At 41.2% G+C, this 25,311-nt stretch overlaps 5 protein-coding genes across 5 annotated transcripts; all 5 read left to right on the forward strand.

Moving 5' to 3' along the window:
* The first annotated feature begins 92 nt into the window (after nt 1-92).
* Nucleotides 93-4,103, forward strand: LOC135483080 (unconventional myosin-IXa-like). The gene is made up of 8 exons (XM_064763597.1): nt 93-626; nt 921-1,014; nt 1,606-1,640; nt 2,105-2,291; nt 2,454-2,582; nt 2,847-2,952; nt 3,149-3,286; nt 3,426-4,103. The coding sequence occupies exons 1-8, from the start codon at nt 588-590 to the stop codon at nt 3,517-3,519; spliced, it is 822 nt and encodes a 273-aa protein (XP_064619667.1). The 5' UTR covers nt 93-587; the 3' UTR covers nt 3,520-4,103.
* An 887-nt stretch (nt 4,104-4,990) lies between these two features.
* Nucleotides 4,991-7,244, forward strand: LOC135483082 (uncharacterized). The gene is made up of 5 exons (XM_064763600.1): nt 4,991-5,281; nt 5,698-5,827; nt 6,046-6,107; nt 6,548-6,692; nt 6,859-7,244. The coding sequence occupies exons 1-5, from the start codon at nt 5,237-5,239 to the stop codon at nt 7,242-7,244; spliced, it is 768 nt and encodes a 255-aa protein (XP_064619670.1). The 5' UTR covers nt 4,991-5,236.
* Nucleotides 7,245-8,239: 995 nt separating this feature from the next.
* On the forward strand, nt 8,240-11,236 carry LOC135483083 (uncharacterized). Its single transcript, XM_064763601.1, has 5 exons — nt 8,240-8,375; nt 8,694-8,823; nt 9,104-9,165; nt 9,531-9,675; nt 10,061-11,236. The coding sequence occupies exons 1-5, from the start codon at nt 8,334-8,336 to the stop codon at nt 10,444-10,446; spliced, it is 765 nt and encodes a 254-aa protein (XP_064619671.1). The 5' UTR covers nt 8,240-8,333; the 3' UTR covers nt 10,447-11,236.
* Nucleotides 11,237-11,883: 647 nt separating this feature from the next.
* LOC135483084 (uncharacterized) lies at nt 11,884-17,234 on the forward strand. The gene is made up of 5 exons (XM_064763602.1): nt 11,884-12,065; nt 13,555-15,502; nt 15,781-15,842; nt 16,075-16,219; nt 16,405-17,234. The coding sequence occupies exons 1-5, from the start codon at nt 12,018-12,020 to the stop codon at nt 16,851-16,853; spliced, it is 2,652 nt and encodes an 883-aa protein (XP_064619672.1). The 5' UTR covers nt 11,884-12,017; the 3' UTR covers nt 16,854-17,234.
* A 268-nt stretch (nt 17,235-17,502) lies between these two features.
* Nucleotides 17,503-24,382, forward strand: LOC135483085 (cytochrome P450 3A24-like). Its single transcript, XM_064763603.1, has 13 exons — nt 17,503-17,752; nt 18,771-18,867; nt 19,158-19,216; nt 19,573-19,672; nt 19,907-20,023; nt 20,621-20,709; nt 21,172-21,320; nt 21,578-21,702; nt 22,009-22,117; nt 22,384-22,544; nt 22,897-23,120; nt 23,360-23,522; nt 23,882-24,382. The coding sequence occupies exons 1-13, from the start codon at nt 17,679-17,681 to the stop codon at nt 23,960-23,962; spliced, it is 1,548 nt and encodes a 515-aa protein (XP_064619673.1). The 5' UTR covers nt 17,503-17,678; the 3' UTR covers nt 23,963-24,382.
* The last annotated feature ends 929 nt before the right edge of the window (nt 24,383-25,311 follow it).

Raw genomic sequence — 25,311 nt, forward strand, 5'->3', positions numbered from 1 at the left:
AAGACAATCGCAACAGGACGTTTGATTGTTGCTGTGTTCATGAGATGGCAGCATCGAAACATCCTTCCACAGCAAGCAGTTGGATGTCATAGCCTGGAAACATTAAAGCGATTAGACTCACCCTGGAGAATCGCGGAGAATCAGTACCGCATTTCCCGAGTGCAATCCTCGGTTCAAGATAGGGTTTCAAGGAAATGGCATCCCTATTCCCGAGTTCATTTCGCTAACCTTCAGGAAAAGCTAAAAGGTTGCGTCAAAATCCCAATTTGATGGCTAATTTCTCATATTATTGGTTTATAAACAAGAGAAGAAGAAATTTGCAGGCGCGTTGATCAGTGGATACTGATGCATCATGCCGCGGCATTGTTGTCCGGAGATTCGGCACGTAAATGTATGGAAAGTCACCTGACCCAATTCTGCCAACCAAAATGAATTCTTCATTGTTATCTACTATTTAGGGTAAACCAATTTGTCACATCTCGTTTGTCTATTAACTAACATCACTAGTATTGTTTAATGTAAATTGGCTGTAGTGGTGTAGGATGGGATTCTGTTGACGTACACCTAATACCTACATGTAGGATGCCATGGGGCTTGGGATATTCTCATGTCCATGTTGCCCAAAGGTAAGTAATATTCTCATGCCCATGTTGCCCAAAGGTAAGTTACCTCAATTTCCTGTTTAACACCTCTCCCGCCCGGCCGATGTCTCAAGACTCTTCGAGAGAAATCAACCAAAAGTATAGGCCTTCCAAGGGTGCTTTCAGTTTCTTTCCTTTAAGTGGAATAAAACACTCCGCCTTGCACGCAATTGTGATTCTAACGCCTTGCATTATTTCAAGCAAAAAAGAAGCTGCTAAACATGTTACTCGCAGGTTCCGCATCAAACAGCATGATGACAGGCCACCTTGTCTTTCCAGGACGACCAAAATCGCGAACCGCTATTGAAGCATGGCCAGTCCTACTGCTCACTCGGTCCACTTGGTAATGTAGGTCCCACTGGACTTGTGAAAGGTAATAAGGATAGTTGCAGTATCAACAACATCTATAATTATGCTAAGATAATAGCAAAAAACAATATTCAACGATAATATTAGTTTAGGACGATTTTTGTCTCTGACTTTTGTCTTTGAAATAAAGATTCTTGATCTTTTGGGAAAGTTTTCCCAATTGCAGCAGGGCTTTATGTGTGGGTATCTTAGAAACGATCTAAAAGTCTGCTACGGAGGATGGAATACTTACTGTGACATTGACATTCCACCAAAGGTCACTCTAAGGTTACCAAAGAGAACCTGGCTCCTGTCGCCTTGATCATAAAATAGAAATAGATAGCTCGAAATAAAAGTGAAACTACGATCCTGCTTGAACAAATTGTATTAAATAATTATGATAATTGATGTATCTACAAAATTGTACCAATTAACCAATGATTAAGAACGAAGAGCCCGGACCAATACTTATCGTTCAATTGTCTTACATCATTAGCAGGTCATTGATGTATGGCTGTTACTACATCTCACAGTGCATAGCTGACCTTCATTGTTTATAGCTGCTACAATCATGATCGTGAGAATATCATGTTCATCTGCTGTCTTCATGTTTCAGAGAATGCTTCAGATAATTTCGCAGAAAATAGAGCGGTAAGTCGAGTTGTGTCATAAGAAATTGTCTCCGTCAGAGTGAAACCCACTTTAACCAAGTATAAATAAATCCGTACGTCTTGCTGTTAGTAATAATCTAATATACCTTGGTTAAAAGGTTTCATTCATTTGGATTATGTATCAGCCTCATTTTGACCTCAGAGGTTTTGGTGAGAGACAAACATAACCTCTTGAGTTGGTACAGAAAAATGTGTCAAAAGCAGATTCTCGATGGATTACGTTTTTAGCATAGAGATTGACACCTCACTGCCGGAATTGGTATTGATATTGTCACCAAACACCACTCCAGTGGTGAGTGACCCTTTGATTGTCTATGTTATCAAATCAAAACAAGAGTAATTTCGTGATCAATGTTCTCCTCTCTGATTCTCTCTATTCCTGTGCTCATAGATTGGCCGAGTAGAACGTACCTTACATGGAAGTGTGTTATCAACCATTTTCAGCGTTCCACTTACGGTCGAGTCTTTGGTAGCCCCTTGGTTACTCTCGAACACGATGGCAGTCAGATCCCAACCATCGTGGAGAGAATGATGACAGCCATCGAGGAGACGGGGATCAATGCTGAAGGCCTCTACCGGAAGAACGGGCTGGTCACGGATGTGAAGGCATTGATCAGAGATTGCAATGAAGGTAGGTGGTCTTGTTGCCAAGAAAAACATATCGACGCGCATTTTTGATAGGTCGACTTCAGAGAGCGGTGGCATTTTTTGACAAAGAAGATTTGCGGGGCTATGCTTGGGGTTTTAGTACACTCACCAATGCAGTTATTTGAAGTGTTGTTCCTTTTTTCAGATCCTGACTCGGTAAACTTCGCTAAGCAGCATATCCATGTTCTTGCCACAGCTTTCAAGACATTATTCAGGGACCTCCCAGAACCTCTCCTATGTTATGGTCTCTATGATGAATTCGTAGACGCAGCGAGTAAGATTACTTCCACGCTTTTTCCTATAGACCATCCCAGGTCGTTCCAATGAAGGGACACCTGGGTGGGGCTTTACGTGACTCCCGGCGAGATGGGAAAGTGGGTAGTCTAGGAGTTTTTGACAAGTATGACGATCATTCCAACACAACGAGACCGAATGAAGTCTTCTTCAACCGCTTAAAAACAAATTATTGAGATTTTTGGGATAACGTGATGGACCGTCATGATATCAAAGTGTACTGTCTCTTTCTTCGTTGCTATAGGTAACCCGAACGAAGAAGAGAGAATGCGGTGTGTATTAGAAGTAAAGCATAAACTTCCACAACAAAATATACGGGTACTGGATAGACTTCTAGGACACTTGGCAAGGTAAGGACACGACCTTCCATACTTTCACTTACGGTGGAATCGGTTACTCTCGATCACGATGTCAGTCTGATCCCCACCACCGAAGAGAGGATTTAAATCACAGTCAAAAAGGCGGCAGGATAAATGCTGAAGGTGCCACTGGAACGAGAGTTTTTTCTTCAATTGACGATGTTTCCCTTTTCTCCTTTTTTTCTAGGGTTGCAAAAGCAGCAGACAATCGCATGACAGCAAACTCATTAGCCATCATATTCGCACCAAATATTTTACAACCACTGCAACCTCCACCATCTGATAGGCCCGACCAAATCATCGCCAATGTAAAGATCCAAACAGCGTAAGTAAACGTACATGAACATGCAAGAATTGATAAAGACTACAATCAAACTCGTCGCCTTGTTGTCTCAAACGATTAATGTTACTGGTCGCGATTTGATACATGTTCCACAAATTGCCTTCGTTTTCTTTACTTTCAGATGTATACAGTGTATGATAGAAGAAACAATTAAGAAACTATCAAATGGAACACTGGGAGATCCGCCCGATTCAGAGGATGAGGACAGATTATGACCGGTCATACACTGCTGGCAATACTGACTATTATCTAGGGATTCTTAGTCGATTACTCTCAGCCGCATGTTTTATCTTAACTGTAGCCATTGCGGGCGTTTTATTTTAGCATATTTCGTGAATATTGTTAGCCAAAATGAGAAAATCGTGATTTTCTTAATTGAAAAAGGTGGGAAAATTTTTGCATGTACTACTCCGTCAAAAGAAATCTTGAAAATCTGAAAAGAAATTTCCAAAAATCGCTGAAAAATTAAATACAAATGGTACCTGTTAAGGTGTTCCCCCTGTTGTTCTTTAACTTTCGTTTCAAGGCAGGACAGCAATTTAACTACACAGACTCGATCAACTTTCTCAAGTAAAAAATATTCTGAGGAAAGAAACCTTAAATTGTTCGGAACAGGGAGGCCCATGATAGTATGGGCGTAGCATCAAGCCAACTTTGCTAGAAAATGTATATCACATGTATAGTGGATTTAATTGCCTGTATAAATGAATGTCAAGCAGACAGTTTAAGGACACGATCATAGTATTTTCTCATTGAAATAAAAGCTGCATGCTAGATAGAAGTTATTAATTGCCAACTTTATGTGTTCTGTAATATCGCCAAATCCTTTGACATGAGGAGTCCTCTGCTCGAACATCTCTACAGTCAGTGTGGTTGTGGCATGCCTATATCAGGCAAGCGGGGCTTTTTGTCTGTTTTGTTGCTTTTCTCACGAGGCGACCTATCGAAGTCATTGAAATTTGTGATTGAGAACAGTTCACGTGAGGCGTATGTAGTGAATAGCTGTAAGCACTGCTGGCCACATTCCCAGTTCCTAAGTCATTGCGCATGCTTTAAAGAATAAATTATGACGATGACGTAGGGTCTGATGATAAACTCCATTGAGCATGTTTTTTAACCTTTTCATCACATGACCATTCAGAAACATTTCTCTCTGTGAAAGGAACATGAACACCTTGGCCTACATATTTCATGTGACCAATTGAAGATGTGCCCCGCGAGGCTACATTCTTTGTTAACCAGTGCACAGAGAACATTTGCCAACTTAAATGACATTTGATACACTGTATAATACATACGGCACCCGGCCAAATCTAACGTTGATGGTGATGAAAAAAGCTGAAGACAGTGATGACATCGGCGAAATGCAGTATACCATGAGATATTGACATGAAGTCCTTTAATGTTGAATATTCATGAAGGCACGGTGTGTGCAATTCGATCCAGATGTTTTCTTTTTCTGAATCATGATGCTTACAAGGCCTATGAGAACGTTATTGATCGAGTTTCATGAAGAATAAATGCCTCCATTATTACCAAAGTCACGCAACCCCGCCCCCTGCCTCTAACTACAGACAATCTGATGCTACTCTTTTACGTGTATCATGTAGGTTGTCGTAGTGCATGTGTATCAATTGATTGGGGACTGATCGGGCTGATTGATATTCCGGTATCTTCACGTGCCTGTGATCACATGCGGTTATAGAATTCTGTGGTGGCAGAGAGATATATTCGAGCTGCTTGCAGAATGGAATGTTTAAACGTATACCAGTAGGCCAATATCAAGTTTAGTGTATTGATGCGTTGCTCCTGTGATATATAGGAATAGGCCTGCATCGTACTGTATTGAAACCGTTGAAGTGATGGCGCCGCGAGAAATTGTGCGTGTATCGAGAATGTAGATTGAAATCGTGGATTCGAAGGAGACGGAACATGGGGACATGCTGTTCTCGGGTTTGTCCCTGCGTGCGTGACCGGGTAAGTTGTTACTGATATAGAACATCACCTATGACCAGCTAGTGTGTATACATGTATGGCTGCCTTCATATACTGCAGCATGTGCCAGTAAACACGTTCTTTAATTTTTTTCTTCAAAATCGGGAACGTATGAATAATAATCGAGTGGTCTTCATGTTTCCTATCACAGGTCAACATGTATAACTCCTCTTCTTCACAGCAGTGTATAATCACTTCTTGTCATTCGGATTAAGGCCAACATTAAATGTTGTTGCAGCCATATTCTCCGTAACCTTTCAGTATTGGGCGAGTGTCCTGCTCGGGCAAACTTATTGCAAAAAAACCTCTGTAATTTTTGTATAATGTTAAGGCACGCACTCAGTGGTTCGATATTGCAGATCCCTGTACAGATGATATGATCTATTTGTTATCTTTAGTCTGGAGAGTACGAACGGATCCTTCAGAACGATGCCAATAACCCATACCCCCAGTATGTGCCTCAGCAAGGTGCTTCAGGTCATTCAACTGGATGGCAACCGAGTCGACCTGTGAACTTTGGGATCGAAGGTGTGTTGTTTATATTATCAACAAATACATATAACATTATTAATCATTACCTTTTCGAAAATTCAAGATGAAAGTTCATGAAGCTGTTGCTGGTGTGGTGTTGCTAATGTATATAAGACATGTGCTTGGAGGCGCAAGCATGTCAAGTATTTGGTCCGCAAATAAGCAGCACTGGTCCAATTTTTATAATGACTTTTTTTGCCATTTTTAATTTGCAGCCGGCCTCCGGAAGATAACAGTTAATAGAGTAGGAGTCGAGGATATAGATAAACAGTTCAAGGTATGCGTCGCTACAATTGTCAAAAATCAAAGACGCAGTCTTATCACATTCTCTTAAAGCAAAATACTGACGGTCAGATTGTAGGGATACACATAATACACGTGTACATGTGTATATATTTTTTTTTGGCTACCGCGGGCATTTACGTTTTATATATGGAATGGTGCATTAACTTGCCATTCAGAGCCTGTAAAAGAGATTGGCGCAGCCTGTTATGGACTATTGTACTTTTTGGAGATGAGACCTTAGTATTCAATCATGGTGACAGGTTCATTGTCGTTACTACATATACATGTACATTGTAGATGAAATTAATAAAATAGTTCGTTATCATTGCATCCAACTATACTTGATATAAATGTCAATTATGGACGTGTTAATTGAAAATAAGAATTCTTTTCCAATTTCAAACTGATGGTTCAATTTCTTTTTTGTTATAGGAACATGCAGAAGTCTTCAACGACTCTTATGACCGCTTCAACCAATTGTGCACATGTTATACGAGGATGCTTTCATCCTACGAAAGTCGCGGTTCTACTAATAGTAATCTCACACAGGTCTTCAAGACTTACAAAGACGAACTAGGTTAGTTTTCATACGAGTACATGTACTCTCTTCCACCTCGAGTCTTTAAGGTCAGAAAATGTCAGTCAGGTCATTGATTGCTGTACGATTGGCAATCGTTGGCCTCGTTTCTTCAGCACCGAACAGGCCTTTATTCTCATCTATTCTCTCCGCAATCATATTTCAGAGGATTTCCAAAAGAAAAGTATAGAAATCAAACGAAGGCACCAGTACTGCATGCAGCTGCATTTCAACGGAGACAAAATACCCGGTGATGGAGCTCAGATGTTTGAGGATTTCAACTTGGCAAACCTGATCACGAAGGACATCACTGAAAAAGGACCGAATATCATTCGCAACACCTTTGCGTTAGTTAACAATGAGGAAAACTTTAAGCAAAGGATTGTTGATTATTATTCACCTGAACAGGGTAAAGTTCAGGAGAAATTACAGATCTGTGTTGATAACATTGCCGAACTAAAAAATGTAAAACCTTTTATGGAATACATGCGGCGAGAGACTTCGGAAATGTTCGATGATTTGAGGGAGTCGATTCGGGTGTTTGCAAAATGATTTCGCTTCATGCAGGAATTCCTGAGGACATGGCTGGGCTAAAAACACGGACTATCGATGTAGTAGCTGGAAGCTACGTCGTCCATCCGGGCCGTTCTATTAAAGCTCGTGCTTGGGTCTATACGCAGCCGCATCTCAGCTTTTCGAATTGGCCCCTCGCCGCTCGTCAGGGAATGAGTGGGTATACCACGAACACGTACAATGCCGTTGGCAGAGCGGCGTTTGGCCAATGAGATGGAAGGTCTTTACTCTTACTATTGCGAATCTTGTACGGATTATTTTTGTTTTTATAGCCCATCAACTAAATGTTTCTCAAACTGTGTGATATGTTTCAATCTTCTGTGCACTGGCAATTAATGATCTCCAACATGTCAATGCCAAAACCTCATCTAATATCAAAAATATTTTTTACGCCCATTTAAATTATTTTATGTATATACCGGTACGGTTGGAAGCATGAAAATTTCACTCGGGCTGATTTAACCTGTCAAGCCTTTTCGCTCTGTATAATGTCATGTCAGTCACTTTGTTAAGGATTGGTTGCAACAAAACGAGGCTTAACGTATTTTCCATTACAAACATCGATTACTTTTGGCCAAGGCCTAGAATCATTCTGTGTCGATATACTCGTTATCAACTGTAATCTTTCTTTAAATCAGCATGCTATCATCAGATCGTCGCTCGTGACACGAGGCGATTTTGTTTTAGATGGACATCGGCGCCTTGGGGGCAGGATGATCATTTGTCCAAATACACGTATTCAACTGACCCGGGCCGGCGGGAATCGCAGTCATGCCATTGGCTTTACGACATGACCGGCATGACATCACGAAGCACGAGAAAGTTATTAACCTACTTTCATGAAAAGTATAAAGGTTGCAGTGATTTTGTAGTCTCTGGCATACAAGATCGTGTGCATTCGTCATATCACCAAAAGTTGAAGTTTTGTGTACCATACCGATGCATTTTTCTTGCAATAAAGAAGTGCTGTCTGTTAAAAGGATATATAAGTGAATCGATGATGTAGTCCAAAATATTGCCAGGGCTCTTGGGATACCAGTAGTTTATCTATCGAAAGAGGGCAGAAACATGGGGACCTGCATATCTCGTTTTTGTCCCTGTCTGCAGAAGGTAAGTCACAGACGAAGCTAGGATCTCCTGGGCAAGGGTCGTTTTCCAGAAATTCAAGGCCGGTCATTTACCTTCGATTTCCACATCCTAACGAATTTTCTAGATGATTATCATTGATGATACACTTTTTCGAGCGGGTGAATTTGGCGATAAACTAAATAATATATGTATCGAATAATAAATAATTTGGAACAAGTAATCGGTCCAGTATAGGTCTAATTTTCGCCCAAAAGGACGTGAGCCTATACGTGTAGTATGTACATTCAATATGTCAAAATGGGTATTTTGGATCACCATATTAGGTATTTATATCTTCAGTCCAGGGAGTACGAGCCCCTACTTCCGAAGGACGATGACCCAGAGTATATCCCGTACCAGAGGGGTTCAGTCAGCTCTGCTCGGCGGCACCCGAGTCGGCCATCAGTGGACAAAGGAGTTGGGATCGGAGGTAAGGCACGCACACTGGAGAGGTTTCGATTTTGATTTGACAATGAGAACGAGAGGGGATTTTGACGAAAGATATTACGTTGCCTGCTGTAGAAATGCAATGAAACGTCGTTTAACATGCCCGTTATGTCTCAGAATGTGGCGAATTTGCCAAACCAATTTTCCTAATTGGACAGTCGCAGTGATAGCGCGGGTGAGGCCGGTGAGTCACAATCAGCTTGTAATCTTACGCCAACATTTCATGGAATCGGGATGACTAACTGGACTTCTTTTATTTACAGCTAGCCTCCGGAAGATAACTGTTGATAAAATAGGAATCGAAGATATAGATCAAGAATACAAGGTACGAGTCCACATTATGCTTTTATGATATGTTTTAAAAATGGTTCAGTTGTATCAAGAATTATGACCAGTATTCATATTGCACAATCATTGTCGTGACTGAATGTAAATCATACTTTGTCACCGCACTGTGCTTCATACATGTATTAATCATCATCGTCATCATTTAGGCATTGTGACCCAGAAATTGGGCCTTTGCCTCATCAATGCCAATCATTGGATACTACTGTGCGTATGCCTATCCGTCATCTGGGACTGTTACATACATGTACTTAAACCCAATTACTGAAAGAATTATCTTTTTATGAATTGTAAACCTCAAACTTATAAGGTATATAATGATCTACTTTTGAATCTTTCAATCAGGTCCATTCAGAAGCTTTCAATGACTGCCACGACCGCTTCAACCAGCTGCGCACATGTTATCAGAGGATGCTGTCATCCTACGACAGTCGCGGTTATACTCACAGTAACCTCGCACAGGTCTTCAAAATATACAAAGCCGAACTAGGTAAGATATGTACTGAATATTTGGCTAAACAGACAATCGGTAAAATACACAAATAGACCTCATGATATAAATTCGTTTAGTGCCATTGGCGATTTATGTCCAGTTGACCGAAGACTTTCTTGCACACTTAATCATATGCCTACATATTACATGGCAGAGAGAAATGCGATGTTTGATAAACAGAATGGAATTTCCTGCAGTGATATCCTTATATTCTGGTATACGGGTTAACATGATCGACTTCCCATGACCTTAATTAGGCCTACAATCTGAAATTTTTATTAATCAGTAGAGAACAATTAGTGATGACTCATATGTCGATCAGTTTGTTCTAGTCCCTATCCACTTTCTCATCCACTCTCGCTGCAATCGTTCACCGTTTCAGAGGATTTTCAGCAGAAAAGTATAGAAATAAAACGGAAGCACCAGTACTGCATGCAGCTGCATTTTAATGGAGACAAAATTCCTGGAGAGGGCGCTCAGATCTTTGAGGATTTCAACCTGGCTAACTTGATCACGAAAGACATCAGTGAAAAGGAGCCCATTGTCATCAGCAACGCCATGATGTTGGTAAGCCGCGAGGAACAGATTAAGCAAAGAATTCTTGACCATTATTCGACCGAACAGGGTCAAGCTCCGGAGAAATTAAAGATATGTGTTCATAACACTGCCGAATTAAAGAAAGTGAAACCTTTCATGGAATACATGCGGAAAGAGACTGGCAGAATGTTCGATGATTTGAAGGAGTCGATTCGGGTGTTTGCACGTTGATTGTAAAATATGCAATGACTTATATCACCATTCTCAACGTTTTACTCGCGTTTGCGTGCTGCAGCGGTAGATCCATGCGATCCGTGGTTCACGTCATGCGAACAGATTTGGTTACTTAAGCGCATGCGTAAACGGATACAGTATTTGGAAATATAGTTCCGACTTCTGCCGACGGCAGTGCTGATTCAAAGTCCTCAAAGGAGTATTCGTGACCTTCAGCGTCCCATGCCGGCAGCCAGACTAAGTGGCACCCAGACTAAATGACCACTTGGGATCTGGCGACACTTGTTCCAAAGAAACAGAAATGAGGTTATGTAAATTTGTGTTTGGCGATTTGTCAATTTCCTGATAGGACCCATCTTTAAATAAAAATGACTACAATGGCCACGGCTTTTTAATTGCCAGTCAACAATGCCGTCGGTTACGATTGAATCTGGTTTAGTGAGGTCATACACGCCTACATGACTAGCAAGGACATGAAATGGTGCTTAAAATCGTGATCCAAGAAACACGAGACTGGTATTTTTTAGACGGCCTGACCGATTCAAAGCTGTCTCAAATGAAAAAATGAGTCGTCAGGTATGGCTCTGGGGTGGTGCCAGTGTGACAATATCGATTTCATCACCGATCTCCTTCATATGGAAATCATATTAAAATGTATACACATGTATATTATACAAAGTTATGCAAGTATCTTTGATTTGTTCCCTGTATTATCAACTGGTAAAATCAATAAAATGACGATCCTCATGACAAAAATTGCATAATTATTTGTCTTATGAACTGCTAAAATAAAAATCTTAACAAGACAAAGCGGTGTTGATTTTCGAATGATGTTTAAAACAATGTCACGAACTTGAGAAAAATGCGGTACCTCTAATACATGTACATGTAGTTCACGCCTTAAATTCCTCAAAATTTTTTACTCGATTATAATCAACACCCCACTGACGGATCTCTGTACCAAAAGGAGACCCCGGAATGGATGGAGCTCAAATGTGGGGCGCTTTGGACGAAGCTTGGGCGGAATTTGAGCTCCACCCGATGGTACCCGACAGTGTTAGTTTCAAATCTATCGCACCTCAATCTTCGCACCAGAAAAACTGAAAACTATCTTTTTGGCGGAGTCGAATCCAAAACAGCAGGGGGAACGTGCAACTCGCACGCGCCGGTCATATATAGAGACTGCTGGGACAAGTCCAAATTAAAAAAACAAAATAGCATCTGGTTAACCAAGTTCAGGAAGAAGGTATTGCATTTTCTTTTATGACAACCATCGTTATCTTTTTTCCTGTTGAATATCCTCGACAAAAGGTTTTACCATTTGACTGGGAATGACTGAACATGTGACAAATGTTCATTTCCCCAAATAGACAAGAATAGTCAAGAAGCTATCAATCTGTTGGTGCCGATCGTACCAGATGGCATCGCAGTGCTCCCAATCCCCAATCGATGGCACAGAGCATTCACAGAGGCGCGAGTGACAAAGCTGTGTGGAGGACCTGCGTGTGTGTGTGTGTGTGTGCTCAAGAAGGACTATTCACTGCACCTCAAAGCGATGAGACAGTGAGATGGGGGCAGCGTGTTGTTGTTGTTGCCCAAGTGACAACGAAGGCCCAGTAAGTACCGCAATTACTTGCTCGAACTATAGGAGAATCTTATTTTCATGTAGAAAAAGGATTTTCGTTTTTTGAATGCAGACAGCATGTTAAAGCAGCGCACAAATACACAGGCCAGCACCCATGGGCTGTCGGGCCTATAATTAGACATAAATGCCTATGTCTGGCTCGTACTCGATCAAATGGTATACATACTATATAGTTGTTGTACTTCTTATAAAAATAAATAAATAATTATTTAAAATGATGCAACCACTAAGATTTAAGCATTGCTTACAGACTGCTCAGTGTGTGTCTCGTTGGAATACTTTTTTATATTTCTTCGGAACAATCAGTATTGATATTATCCATTGACCAACGTCTTCAAGACACAGATGTTGCTTATATGCGATGGACCCAAGTACCAATATGGAAATATGTTGCAAGATGACACATCATAGTTTTTAATAAAATAGCGGTGAAATAGTGCGTTCATACATATGTCTATCTTATGAATGTCCAAGGAATAATTTTCTTTCAAGCCTTTCAAAACAAGTTTGTTTACTTCCCGAATCATGTGCAGACCAGCCACCTAACAGCAGACTGAGATATCGTGCCAAAGCATTATATCAAATCATATACCGTATTAAAGAAGAAATGAGGCCAAGTATTGTTACCAAACCTGCGGTAAACTATGCCCCAGATTATGTGACCTTTTCGTTGTTGATGTCTGTATTGGGAGTGGTGACCAACTTTATACTCACTCTTTATTAGCTCAATAGATATCATATTGTATGAATGTGTGGACGTTTCATATGCAATTTGTCGATTCGATATCGTCACATGAAACACCGATGCACCGATTCACAAACTGATTTGAAGAGTACACAAAGGAGTTTTTAAAGAAACCAAGTTAGCTGACCAATACAATTATTTGAAGACGGCCATGGATTTCAGCATATGCTGACCATTAATAGTTCTATCGCTTTCAGTTTAATCCTTATAGCAGAGTCTGAATGATTAATAGTATATCTAAAAATGATACTTGAAGCACAAATGCCTCTCTGATACCCATACATTTATTGATTTATTCTAAAATATTTATTACACGTTGATGACCTGTAAATGCACGAAACTCGGTGTAACTGCAGTGCATGTGACATCTCAGATCGGGCGGCTTGTTCATAATCCAGACTGTATTATCATAACAACAATCGTTCCCATCGTCTCGGGTTATGCCAGCTGTGAATTGCATGTACTAAGCCAATGTGGCTTAGTAGTCAGTACATACTTGTGGAATGAATGCAGAGATTATTGACTTTTTTAATTTCAATATATAGAAATGTTCTCGGTTTCAACGGATGTCAGATTGTTTAGTCTCTTCCATCATATTACTCCTCAAGTAGTGAGTCGCCCCCTTTTCCCTAATGCTTCGCCACTTAAAAGCAGATTTCACATATTTAAAGAAAGGAAGCTGTTTAATATAAGCACCGATTGTCTATCTTTGCAGAAAGACGACAACGACCGCCATGATCGGGAACCGCTTTTACAGCAGGAAGGTTCACATATTGAGGCTGTGCGCCCTGAGGACCAGCTCAATGACCAACCTGCCATTCCGATAGAACAGCAGCATATTGACCTCGTAAACAACCATCCGTTGAGCAGTCATAGTCCTTCCAAGGTGCAGCTCTATGTTGAGAAACGAAGCCGTTCCCCTAATAAACGTGACGGATTAGGTTTTGAAAATCCGAATGCAATTGATTCAGAACCTCCAGATCCACTTGGCGCAGCAGATAGTCGAAGTACTACCCTATCACCGACTGATGTCAAGCCCGAAGTTCTACCGAACGTTATAGAAACAAGTGCCTTGCTTCATAACCAAGGGCCTCTTGTATCTCCACTTATTCCTCAATCAGATGATGACGTTCTTGTTGACCCGATTCAGCAGAGAAGTAGAGAAGCCCAAGGCACACAGTTTAGTGAGTGGGTCAGTGCAGAGGATGACCCTATTCCACACACGGGTGCCTTGGACAAGGACAGGTCAAGTGCTCTGTCCGACTTGCAGAATACCAGCACTTCTCCGGCAGGGTTTGGTATCAGCAGTTCGCCAAACATTCTCAAACCTGCTTCATCCATCGGTTCGAATGCTGCAATCCCTCTGATTCCTTCGACCGTCAGTGAGGCAAGCAGCGTTCCCACCATTGATTGGTCTGGTAATGTCATGCCTACACAGCAAGCTTCGACACATGACCAGTTCGGTGGAGACGCTGAATACGGACTGCTTACTTCAAGCCGACCATTACAAGTACTGGTACCCCAACCTCCTGCCACCAGCAACCGTGGACCTGTTGCTGCCATTGGTGACTCGGCTGGTGGAATCATTGACTCTTCAGCAACTGATAAGAAAAAAGACCTGAGGCGTAAAGAACAAAATGCATCAGTATCGTCCATGGACGAAAAGTCACTTAAAAAAAGCAAGCAGGAGAACCTGAGCAAACTACTGGAGAAGGAAATCACCTTGATAGGAAAGAATGATCCAGTCATGGTCGCAGCAAGTAAGAGCAAAAATCAAGAGACTCGGGATCCGGTCTCTATCGGAGAGGCTGTCGACGTTCAGGCGGAGGCCAGGGTACATCAACCACAAAGCATAGTGCCTTTAGAAACTAAGGCAAACGTAGGATTAAACGCCGATGAGGAGCAAGTTGCGTCTAGCCAAGGTCATCACCCAACAACTGAGTCTCTTAATAGCAAAGCGCATCGTTCTGACATAACCCATGTTGGCTTGGATATTACTCAAGAAGTTGACATGCCTCCAGATACTGTTGTTGGAGCGTTACCGCTACATTCAACCCAAACCACAGATGTAAACCGAGCAGCAGACGTTGCTGCAGATGTGAAAAAGGAAGGCATTCCTCTTGATAATGCAAAGAAGAAAAACAAGAAGAAGAAAAAGGGAAAGAAAGCCAATGACAGGAGTGATTCGAGTAAAGACGATGCTGTAGGTCAGAGGAAGGGGGACGCGGCACTAGATGTTTTGACAGGTGATGTAAATGGCAATGCTGTAGAAGACAACGGAAAGCAAGAACCGGATAACAGTCAAGGGAGTGTATTCGATACGATCCCGGTTTCTCTTGACAAGCAAGGTACTGACAAAACGGAATTACCACCTAGGGAGACTTTGGATGCGGATGGAACATCGTCGCACGTTCCAACATTGACGACGGAGAAGGTTTCAGGAGAACCATCAATTCCTGTAAATGTTGACTTGGGGGTTGAGGACGTTGAAGCTGTTGAGTCCTTCGGAACCACCAATTCGCCAACTGGACACGTCCCCAGTGGAGGAGCCAAGAAACGTGATTCAGAACCAGGTGTTGGTGTCGAACTTCCGGTTACGACGACGAAGATGGAGAAAGTCCCAAGCCAAAGACATACTGGAAAGGAATCAGTTGATGCAAATGGTAAGCTTGGTCCTTTTTCGCTGGCCATTTCATTGAGCGCGAAGGACCAGAATCTATGATCATTGTAGAAAACACGCCACGTTTGTCTGAACTTTAGCCGTTACTTTGTCTCATTCTTAAATATCGGCTGCAGAAAACTTAACAATATGACTCAAGTTAATTGAAATGGTAGACACAGAGGCAATTTTGAAAAATAGCCCATGATCAGGGCAACCAACAGTTAGCTTGCTGCGGTGTTTTCAAGCAGAGGTTACTAGTGTCGTCCTATCGTTTTTCAGCCAACCTCCAACGATTAGAATTTAAAGAAACTGGCTTACCAGAATTGGATGAGAAGTACAAGGTCAGTGCAGTGTTATTGCTTAATATCCTTCTTTATCTGATCTGCGTTGATTCGTGGATGCTTATGGAAAGTCTTATTGTACAGGCTGGGCGGTAAGAAAATTAGTTTGTGTGGTTTAGCATCAGGCGAAGAAGGAAGAAGTCTGCTGTGACTTGTCAGCACAAGTTATAGTCGACCGTACTTTTTTCGACAGATAAGTGTAGTAAATTGATCAAAGTTGATATCGTTTCAGTTGCTTACAAACCTATTCAATGAGTACTTGGACAAGTTCAACCTCCTCCAAACCGACTACAAACAGATGTTGACCGCCTACGAAAAATCCGGCCTCATGTGTGCCTCGCTCCTGCCCGTGTTCTTAATGCTCAAAAGTCAACTTGGTAAGTGGTTTCTTTTCTGTAAAAAAAACTTAGGAAGACCAACAGCTGGAAGAAGTCACAACAATGATATCTTAACGTACGAGTTTGAAAACCAGCCTGCCCCAACCTTTCAGACCGATGCATAACGTTGCTGGGTTTTTTGGGAAGCAATCCCCTTCATCTTTTCTCTCAATGATCTTTTGCAGGTGAAGATGACAAGAGTAACCTTAAGTTGGAACGAACGAACAGTTACCAAATCACCTTTGAGCCAGGTCACATTTCTAAGGAGGGTGCAACAATCTTCCAATACTTTAACAGTTCAAATCGCCTTTTGGTAGACTTGATCGGTGAAGGAAGGAATCCCGTGATAGAATCGGCCAGGATGATCATAGACAGCGAAGAAGGTACAAATAAAATGGTATCCGAGAAGTTTTCTGGTCCGGAGCAGGAACACATCAAACTTGCCGTCTCTAGAGTGGTTGTGATGATGAGAAACGTCATTCCTAGTGTAAATTACATGATAATCGAGGCAACAAGAGTCCAGGATGACCTGGAGGGTGCAGCCCTTGTGTTGTTCACACAGGAGGACGAGAGAGAAAGGGCTGAAGCGCACTTAACAACCCAAAGGTCTTTCATTAAACTGTCAGTCACATAAGTGAGACTCTGACACTTGTATCATTTTGTTCGATGGCATATTTAGTGCACTCCCTTTAATTGAACATGATAATCAGCGCGTCAAAAAGATGGACTTTTGGCAGATGGAATGTAGCATCGAAATTTTCTTAACTGAAGTGTAACCGTCTTAATTCGCTCTTTTAGATGGGACGTTTTTGTCAGTCGTTGCTTTACGTCAGATCTTAGACCCATACTCCTGAACATGTCGTCATGAGCAAAATGTATTGTATGCATGTCTCGCCCTATCGCATTTGTTTATAAAAACTTGATACAATGTCAAATCGATAACATGTTGTAGTTAATTGTAAAATACTTAATACAGTATTCTAGTATAAAAATAAAGTTTGGTAAGCAATTTGAATTTTCGTCGTTTTAGTTTATTCGTAGTTCTAGTTGCAATGATGAGCCGACGATAATGTATGACAGTCGAGATACTGTCAATTCAAAGTACAATGTAACCACATCTCACATGACCGATATCCATGCTGCAAAATAAAATCGTCATCCCGAGTGGAGTAGCAGCTAGCTTGGTCTCGTTCAGTCATTATATTCGAACTTTCCCGCCACACGAGCCCATTATTCTTGTACCGGGTACCAATATGGCGGTATTGGTATATCATATTGGTATATCGTCAGATCGTATGGAAATTATGAAATCGGCCTAGTTTCATTGGTGCCACGCTGGAGCTCTGGACAATAACATGTGAACTCTGATTCATGATCTATTTTTAACATTGACCATGCAGCACAGTTTTTGAACTGACAGTTCTTCCGATACCAATATTTCACCACTTAAGTGACGACCATGGAGGTGTTAGGCTTGATTGATGTTCCAGTGTGGTTTCTGACTACTTTGGTGGTGCTCGTCCTGTCAGTTTGGTAAGTTTACAGTGTAGTCCTAGTTGAATGGTGTCTTTATGCCCGGCAATATCCAACTGAATCGTCATTATGGGTCAGTTTAAAGGACTCCGCTACAACATAAAACGTTTGTGACCATCTTGGTCGTGGGTTCCTTCTCCCTCTTCTCCCTCTTCTACCATCAAACCCTTCGGGACGTTTTACCGACCCCTTTATTCCGTGGGCATGCATTAATCTTGAGGCCTATATGGCACATAAAACGTCGTAGCTGGACGAGTAGGCCTACAACTTAATGTTATGCTTGCAGAGCCATTCGTTATGTGGGCTAATGAAGTTGACAGCAGTTTGTGCAATATGTAAAGCGTCTGATATGAGTACGAGTCAGTTCTTCCTCTGTGTGTTTACTATGTTGGTAGGCGTTTGTTGATATTTGGGCATTCAGCAACTTTCGCGTGTCCTACAATTCATGCTCGGAAATGATCGGGATAACTGATGTTGTGAGCTGAGTGGATGTTTGGGAAGGCAAGCGCCACTTGCAAATGCTGATCAAAAAATCAAATGGCCACACCCAAGTTCATTTTAAGCTGCCAGTATTTTCTAACTCGCAACGGCAAGCGGATCGATATATCTTACCGTTAATTGACAGATCAAACTAGATGTACGAGAGAATGCACTTATTCAGGCTGCGAAATCATAAAATCGATAATGTTGTCCACTGACTGGTAAATCTAGTCAAGGGCATGCTTCAATTTTTGCTGGTATTGCGGTAAATTCAAATAAACCGCAATGTGGGTATTACATTGCTTTGGTCTACTGGTATCGCCCTGACGCAGTGCAGCTCTAAGCTGAACTATTGACCGAATCTGTTAGTAGCTCCCCTCTGTAGGCTACTGGTAAAACTCAACACTTAAGTAGGCTAAAATCAGCAGTAATTTCTTAACCGCAAAATTCATTGACTTGACTTCGTCATCTCCGACGATAATGGCGTCTAAATGTTCTGAAATTAATAATGTGATCAATGTGGCCTTGTTCTTTTCAGGTACAACTATGGTTTCTACACCCATTTCCAAAAGTATGGCATTGAGGGTCCAACTCCACTCCCGTTTGTTGGAAATCTGATCTCAGCGTTGAGAACGGTGAGTTAAATTATAAGTAGCCTGAGCATTATACTTCTAACACCAGTTTTTACACGTTCTCTCATGTAAATTTGGTTCTAATCCTTTGAAACCTTATCATTATTTCTAATTCTCATATCAGATAAATGTTTAAAACGAGGCCTCATACCATGACGTGTGTACAGACGTGTATGGCCTGTAATGGGCGGGTCCGAGTGTCAATGGTTCCTAACCTCAGCCGGAAAACGGCCCGGACGGGCAGGACTTTTATTCCTGATGCAAATGGATCACCAACATCTGTTTTATTGCAGGGATTCCTTAAAAATGAAATCATCTTGTATCAGAAGTACAAACACAAACGATGCTATGGGTAAGGAAGTCAACAGCGTGTCTTATTGAAGCTATGCAATTGATCAAATATTTCGTGGAAGAGCCTCGGGATTTGTGCCAAATGATGCGGCTTCTATGCAAAGATATATCTGCATGTACTATACTCTTTCAACAGCGACATACATGTATTCTTCACTTTAACAAGGCGTCTCATTAAATTTTGTTGCTCGCTAGAAAATGCATCTTGCTGCTTGTTGTGCCAGGACAGACAAGGGCATACATGTAACTGACAGTTAACAAAAAGATATTGCTACAGGCAGAGGACATTATTTTTTAATAATTTGAACGTATGCTCGTTCCTTTTTTGTCATTAGGTTTGTTTTTCTCGTTTTCTAGATCATATTTGCTTGGTTCCACACCAACACTGACCATCACAGATATTGACGTGATGAAGGAAGTCTTGGTGAAACAGTTCAACAAATTCGCCAACAGGAGGGTGAGCAAGAAGCTTATTATCTTTTTTACATGTCATCTTGACCCACCAAGTCTTTTACATCCCGTGTGCTCCTCTAACAGGATATCTGTGTGTAAATTACGGGGTATTAGCGATCGATACAAACCACAGGGAGCCGGGATGACCTATTATGGTGTGGTATTATTAAATGGATTCAGAACTTGCAATACGTATAATCGTTTAGATTTTGACTGTCTTCAATGTTTTCTTTTGCAGATTTTGACTAAGAACCCTGCACCATTGAATAAGATGCTGACGACCCTCGTTGACGACCACTGGAAACATGTCAGAAGTATGACGACTCCGGCCTTTACCACTGGCCGGCTCAAGAATGTAAGTCAAAGTGGTGTTAGTCTGAACTCGCCCTATATTAAGATCCCCATCCGTGCAGCTCTTGGTGATTAACATCGTGAAGGTATTCTTTAATTGGTGACTGCTGAAACCATGTCCGAGATCCTTACTTTTTTCCCACGCGCGGCTGGGATTTATCAGGACCGTATACATATTATTGGTTCTATTGGTGTCTGTATTCGGTAATGTAGCCACAAAAGTTAGCAGAATCGATAGACTGGTCTCAAAGTTAAATTGTATTTTAAAAAGGGAGAATAAAAATTTTATTTCCGTGACTGTTATCAGGTCTTCAGGTGTATGACTACTATGCATCGTTCGGGGACTGCGCGGTCACGTTTGATTCAGGGGTTGATGTATTACATTGCACTTGTACAAGCGTGAATAACTTCGACTCGATGTACTGTGAGTACGGAGTTTCTCCTACTGGCGACCTCGCGTAACTTAATCTGGCCTATCAGGCACTTGCCTATATCTTCCCTTTGATTTTTAAAATTTGAATAGATATTTCACTCTGGCTAATAAATCTCACGGTTCCGTTAGTCGATAACGAAAAATGTAAGGCTCCGTCCTGTTTTTCAGATGACTGGGCTGATTAAGAAAGCCGGTGAACAGTTGGCCGTGAACATTGAGGAAAAATGTGAAAAAAATGAAGAAGTGGATATTAGGGCGTAAGAAATCTTTGCTACAATTTGGGCTCAGGTCACCTCTCAACCTCATGAGCTTAAATTAGGTCCGCGCTCTGAACATTCATGAAATGCCTCTTGACTCGGCATGAGGGACAACCGAATCGATGCTGTCGTAATCAGCATCATGTGGCGTTGCAAATATCTTGTTTGATCCCGTGAGAAGCGAATGTAAAGATTAAGTACTAGTTTTCTACAACCTCAAATTATCAGGCGATTGAAAATACCTGACTCTGTATATTTTGCAGAACTGCCGTACTAAACGAAGTTACTTTTTTCGCTTGTTGATTTTCCTGATCTGAATTTAAGGGTACAGAATGCCAGGTGGTTTAGATCGTTCTATTTTAAAGTGAAAATTAACCTTATTTACTTACATGAAGTCCATGCTTACTTATAAATATAAATACATGCAATTAATAGATTGATTCGTTATTTGTATTGTTTCAGTATGTGTGGTTGTTTCACGATGGACGTCATTGCCAGCACTATGTTTGGAATAGCAGTGGACTCGCAGAAAGATCCAAATGACGAGTTTGTGAAACACGCAAACGAGATTTTCAAGTTCTCTTTGGGAAATGCGAAAGTTCTGATTGCTAGTATGTAATACAAAATGAATACCGGTATATTTTGTACATCATCCGGCCCCAAACACTGTTAAGGTTAGGTTTGGCCAAATCCCTCGTCAACCTGAAAAACAATCCTAACAGACAGACCCCTTCCTACGGTTAGGATTTAGAAACACATTGGTGATATAGAGGATCTCTAATCTTTCTTTCCACAGTGACAATCCTCCTAAATCATATCGGAAATAATAAAAAAGTTTACTCAATAGCATTTATATTTGCGTTTTCAGTCATGTTTCCGAAGCTATCGGAATTTCTGAAGAAACTTGGAATTGAGTTGTTCAACTTTGAAACATTCAATTTCTTTACTCAAGTTACTAACCAAGCTATGAAGCAGCGACAAGAGACCCCAGGAGTAAGTTAAGCTCATTGATAATTGTTTTTGAAGACTTTAGAAACGACCAGTGATCCGTTAGGCTCTATGAATCGAAAGTCTGAAAAAGATATCGCTTGCCATACAGCAGTTACATGTGTGTACCGGGGTAACAAAAATATTATAAATTTGAGCTGAGTATGTAAAATTGTGGCCGGTTCGCAATGATTTCCATGACATATACCGGTATGATACATAACTACATGTAGTTCAATACGTTCAAATAACCAATGGTGGGCACAGTAGGCCATTGACCTCCTCCTAAAAGACACGTTCTTGGTTTTGCAGCAGTTCCATGATTTCTTGGACATTATGATCAAGGATGAAGTGTCAACTGATCAGGTTGATCGCAAAACCCATTATCCTACTGGTGAGACCATGGAATGGAGCAGCAAAGGTAATATTGTATAGTTAGTTGGCCAGACTTCAAGTGTAAGAAGTCTGCAGGATAGAATCGAAAAAAGTTTTCCTTAGTTAAATCACCTGTTAAGTCAGTGTGGAATAAATTGCTGGATGCCATTGGGGGGGGGGGGGGGGGGGGGGGTTATCTTGCATAACTTTTGAAAGCCATTTATCGAAAATTATATCTTTGTAAGAACTTCCGGTGGGTATTTATTTCCCTCCAATTTTCTGTGAGGTTGAATCATCGATTCCTTCCTTCAGGTATCCTAAGAGAAGAAATCCTCGCTCAAGCTGTTATCTTCTTTCTGGCTGGATTCGACACAACCGCTAATACACTCCACTACCTTTGCTACCACTTGGCCATGGATCAAGATGTTCAGAACAAAGTCATTGAAGAACTGACGGAGGCTATTGGCGACAGTGTAAGTACTTTTAAAATTGCATCAAAGAAATATTTGACTTGGCACTCATAATAAAGATCATGTCAAGCGCCAGGATGCCTAGATTGACCAGGATCATACATCCTACTATAGCAGGCATTTGTGTCGTACCTAAAATACAATCAGTCAAGTGTGAGTGTGTTTTTAAGAAAAGATCCGAAGGCTTGCTATGGATGAATTAAAAATGTACGTGTACTGCATGATGAGAGTAATTCTTTAGTGGCCACTGAAGTGATGTGGGGTTTTTTTGCCCAGTTAAACCGCCGAATCTGCCATAATCACGCCTCCTCACTATTTGCATCTTTTAAATCATTTTCGTTTTTTGTTTGTATAGGACATCACATATGAGAATGTGAACAAACTGGAGTACCTCGATATGTGTATTCAGGAAGCCCTTAGAATGTACCCACCGGCCTTCAGGTTTGACCGAACATGCAGCGAAGATGTTGTAATTGATGGCATAACTATCACCAAGGGGACGAGTGTTGGCTTTCCAGCCTATGCCATACATTTTGATCCGGAAATCTACCCTGATCCAACCGAGTTCAATCCCATGCGGTAAGCGATTTTTGTTAGAATGTGATCGGAACTTATTAGGAGTACCGGTAACAATGCTGCAACATCTAATGGTTTTTCTACTTACTCGTGTTCGAGATAAATTCTAGTCCAGAGTTGAACGCCGTTTTACCCACGCATTTTGTGCTGGAAGACTCTGCGGCAGCACTGCCCACTTTAAATTTGTGTTAATTACCAATATATCTATACATGCAGTTGAGATAGCCCTGTTTTTATTTCAGCTACACAGACGAAGAAAAGGCCAAGAGAAATCCGTACCACTGGATGCCATTCGGAATGGGACCACGTAACTGTCCCGGGATGAGGCTGGCATTGCTTGAGATGAAAATAGCTGCTGCAGCGATTATGAAGAAGTGCAAGTTTGCTCGCACACCAAGCACACCAGTAAGCACAGATTTGCTCTCTTGACCTTGGATTAAAAAGTCACATGAAGTAAAATGACACATGGTACAAAGCAACAATTCAACTGCGTTTTCTTAAAAGAATATCGGGCCTGGTTGTTCTAAACGAGTAACACTTTAGACTTAAGGGAAGTGGATAGCGCAAAGTAAGGTTAACGCTAGCGTTGATGACAAGACCTGTTTTGAACAACTGCGCACTGGTCGATAAATTAAGCTGTGCTCTTGATGACGATTTTTTAGTTGAGGGAAATACCGTGGACGTGGCGTAATGTATTTTGGGTGTGTCAAGTATATGATTTAAACACAATTGTTCCATAAATACTCCTCTTTTCTACTCTATAGGCTCACGAGGACCTGGAGTATCAAATGGGAACGGTACGACCAAAGAAACCAATCATGTTGAAAGTGGAACTAAGAGATTAAGAAACGTGCCATGACAGCGCACGTGGACAGCGTACGCGTCGTATTGATACGTTCGCTTGCGGATATGAACATTATCAACACATTATCAATATATTATCAAGAAAAGAACGATGAGTGGTAAACCATCACTATAAGTCACTATGAACAGAGGGTTCTCATAGCCACCACTATTTTGCAAGGTTTAGGGCCGCGATTCACAATAATAAGTAGTTGAATTTACGAGTGTATGATACATAACTGCAGTATAATAAGTAGTTGAATTTACGAGTGTATGATACATGACTAACATAATTAGAAACGACCCTTAGCCCCTCTTTTTATCATACAGTCATGTAGTTGTATCTATGTGCGACGAAACATAACTTTATGATTCACTTACAGAACAATGTGACTTTTGCAATAAATGTAGTACTATAAGAATAGTTTGTTTAGTTTCGTCTACTCGGTGATGGGACTTGATTGATGATCATGTCGCATACCGTTGGCAATTTCGTTGAGACAGGAACCCCATCCCTTATCTGCAAGTATAAGTTTACCTTAAGACTTGCATGGTGGTCAGGTCTACAGTACTCTCATGGTCGTGAAGACTCTGACTTGCACTGTGATATAGCATACAGGAAGTTGATTGTAATATCGGTAAAGGTATACGAATCTCAGATTTGCATAAACAATTCTCTGCCACTGTGCGAGGATGGCCACTGCAACACGGTTAAAAGAAAACTCCGCTTTTATTATACCAATAGAAGAACTAAGGACGGATAAGCGTACGAAGTAAACCGCAACGACTGCTCAAAATTTGTGATTTTGCAGCTTATCGCCAGACAGCTCTGGTGATTGCAACACAGATCTCGTTGAACTAGTAGGCGAGTCCGGTGTGTTCCCCATATTTCTGTGTTTCCATCGAAGCGAGATACACCATGACTTTCCAACGTGTCAATCTGTCCTTCCACGTCTTGAACAATGATGAGGGAAAACACTGAGAAACGGAAAACCTCAAAAAAGTGGCACACTGGAATGAACATTATTTCAACACAAGTTGCACGGTCTTCGTTCAGTTGCGTCAACTTGAGGTCCATTCATGCACTGTATGGATAAGCTTTGATCTACTGGTGATGTGACTTATTGCAATAAAGAGCAGCGGGCCTTGAACTATCGACAATTAATGTATTCACACAAATTTGAAAACGATAGCGAGTACATGTTTTACCATTAATAAATCGTTCAAAGTACATGTATATACAATTCGACAAACAACCTTGAAAATGATGTATACGTGTTGGCGTATTTTGAAATTAGGGTACATTGTATATCCATCGTACGTCGGTTTCATCCTTTCATTTCATTGCAAG

This window comes from Lineus longissimus, chromosome 2 (assembly GCF_910592395.1).
Source record: "Lineus longissimus chromosome 2, tnLinLong1.2, whole genome shotgun sequence".
Lineage (NCBI taxonomy): Eukaryota > Metazoa > Nemertea > Pilidiophora > Heteronemertea > Lineidae > Lineus > Lineus longissimus.

What these genes read in the sequence shown, in the direction of transcription:
- LOC135483080 (XM_064763597.1), top strand. Translation starts at nt 588, where the DNA reads ATGGGGCTTGGGATATTCTCATGTCCATGTTGCCCAAAG. An exon ending in CATGTCCATGTTGCCCAAAG is followed by an intron (nt 627 to 920) that starts GTAAGTAATATT and finishes TTGTCTTTCCAG; the next exon opens with GACGACCAAAATCGCGAACC. An exon ending in CTTCTAGGACACTTGGCAAG is followed by an intron (nt 2,953 to 3,148) that starts GTAAGGACACGA and finishes CTTTTTTTCTAG; the next exon opens with GGTTGCAAAAGCAGCAGACA.
- LOC135483082 (XM_064763600.1), top strand. Translation starts at nt 5,237, where the DNA reads ATGGGGACATGCTGTTCTCGGGTTTGTCCCTGCGTGCGTGACCGG. An exon ending in ATATAGATAAACAGTTCAAG is followed by an intron (nt 6,108 to 6,547) that starts GTATGCGTCGCT and finishes TTTTTGTTATAG; the next exon opens with GAACATGCAGAAGTCTTCAA. An exon ending in GACTTACAAAGACGAACTAG is followed by an intron (nt 6,693 to 6,858) that starts GTTAGTTTTCAT and finishes ATCATATTTCAG; the next exon opens with AGGATTTCCAAAAGAAAAGT.
- LOC135483083 (XM_064763601.1), top strand. Translation starts at nt 8,334, where the DNA reads ATGGGGACCTGCATATCTCGTTTTTGTCCCTGTCTGCAGAAG. An exon ending in TTTGTCCCTGTCTGCAGAAG is followed by an intron (nt 8,376 to 8,693) that starts GTAAGTCACAGA and finishes TTATATCTTCAG; the next exon opens with TCCAGGGAGTACGAGCCCCT. An exon ending in AATATACAAAGCCGAACTAG is followed by an intron (nt 9,676 to 10,060) that starts GTAAGATATGTA and finishes TCACCGTTTCAG; the next exon opens with AGGATTTTCAGCAGAAAAGT.
- LOC135483084 (XM_064763602.1), top strand. Translation starts at nt 12,018, where the DNA reads ATGGGGGCAGCGTGTTGTTGTTGTTGCCCAAGTGACAACGAAGGCCCA. An exon ending in CAAGTGACAACGAAGGCCCA is followed by an intron (nt 12,066 to 13,554) that starts GTAAGTACCGCA and finishes CTATCTTTGCAG; the next exon opens with AAAGACGACAACGACCGCCA. An exon ending in GGAATCAGTTGATGCAAATG is followed by an intron (nt 15,503 to 15,780) that starts GTAAGCTTGGTC and finishes ATCGTTTTTCAG; the next exon opens with CCAACCTCCAACGATTAGAA.
- LOC135483085 (XM_064763603.1), top strand. Translation starts at nt 17,679, where the DNA reads ATGGAGGTGTTAGGCTTGATTGATGTTCCAGTGTGGTTTCTGACTACT. An exon ending in GAAGAAGTGGATATTAGGGC is followed by an intron (nt 20,710 to 21,171) that starts GTAAGAAATCTT and finishes GTATTGTTTCAG; the next exon opens with TATGTGTGGTTGTTTCACGA. An exon ending in CGGAGGCTATTGGCGACAGT is followed by an intron (nt 22,545 to 22,896) that starts GTAAGTACTTTT and finishes TTGTTTGTATAG; the next exon opens with GACATCACATATGAGAATGT.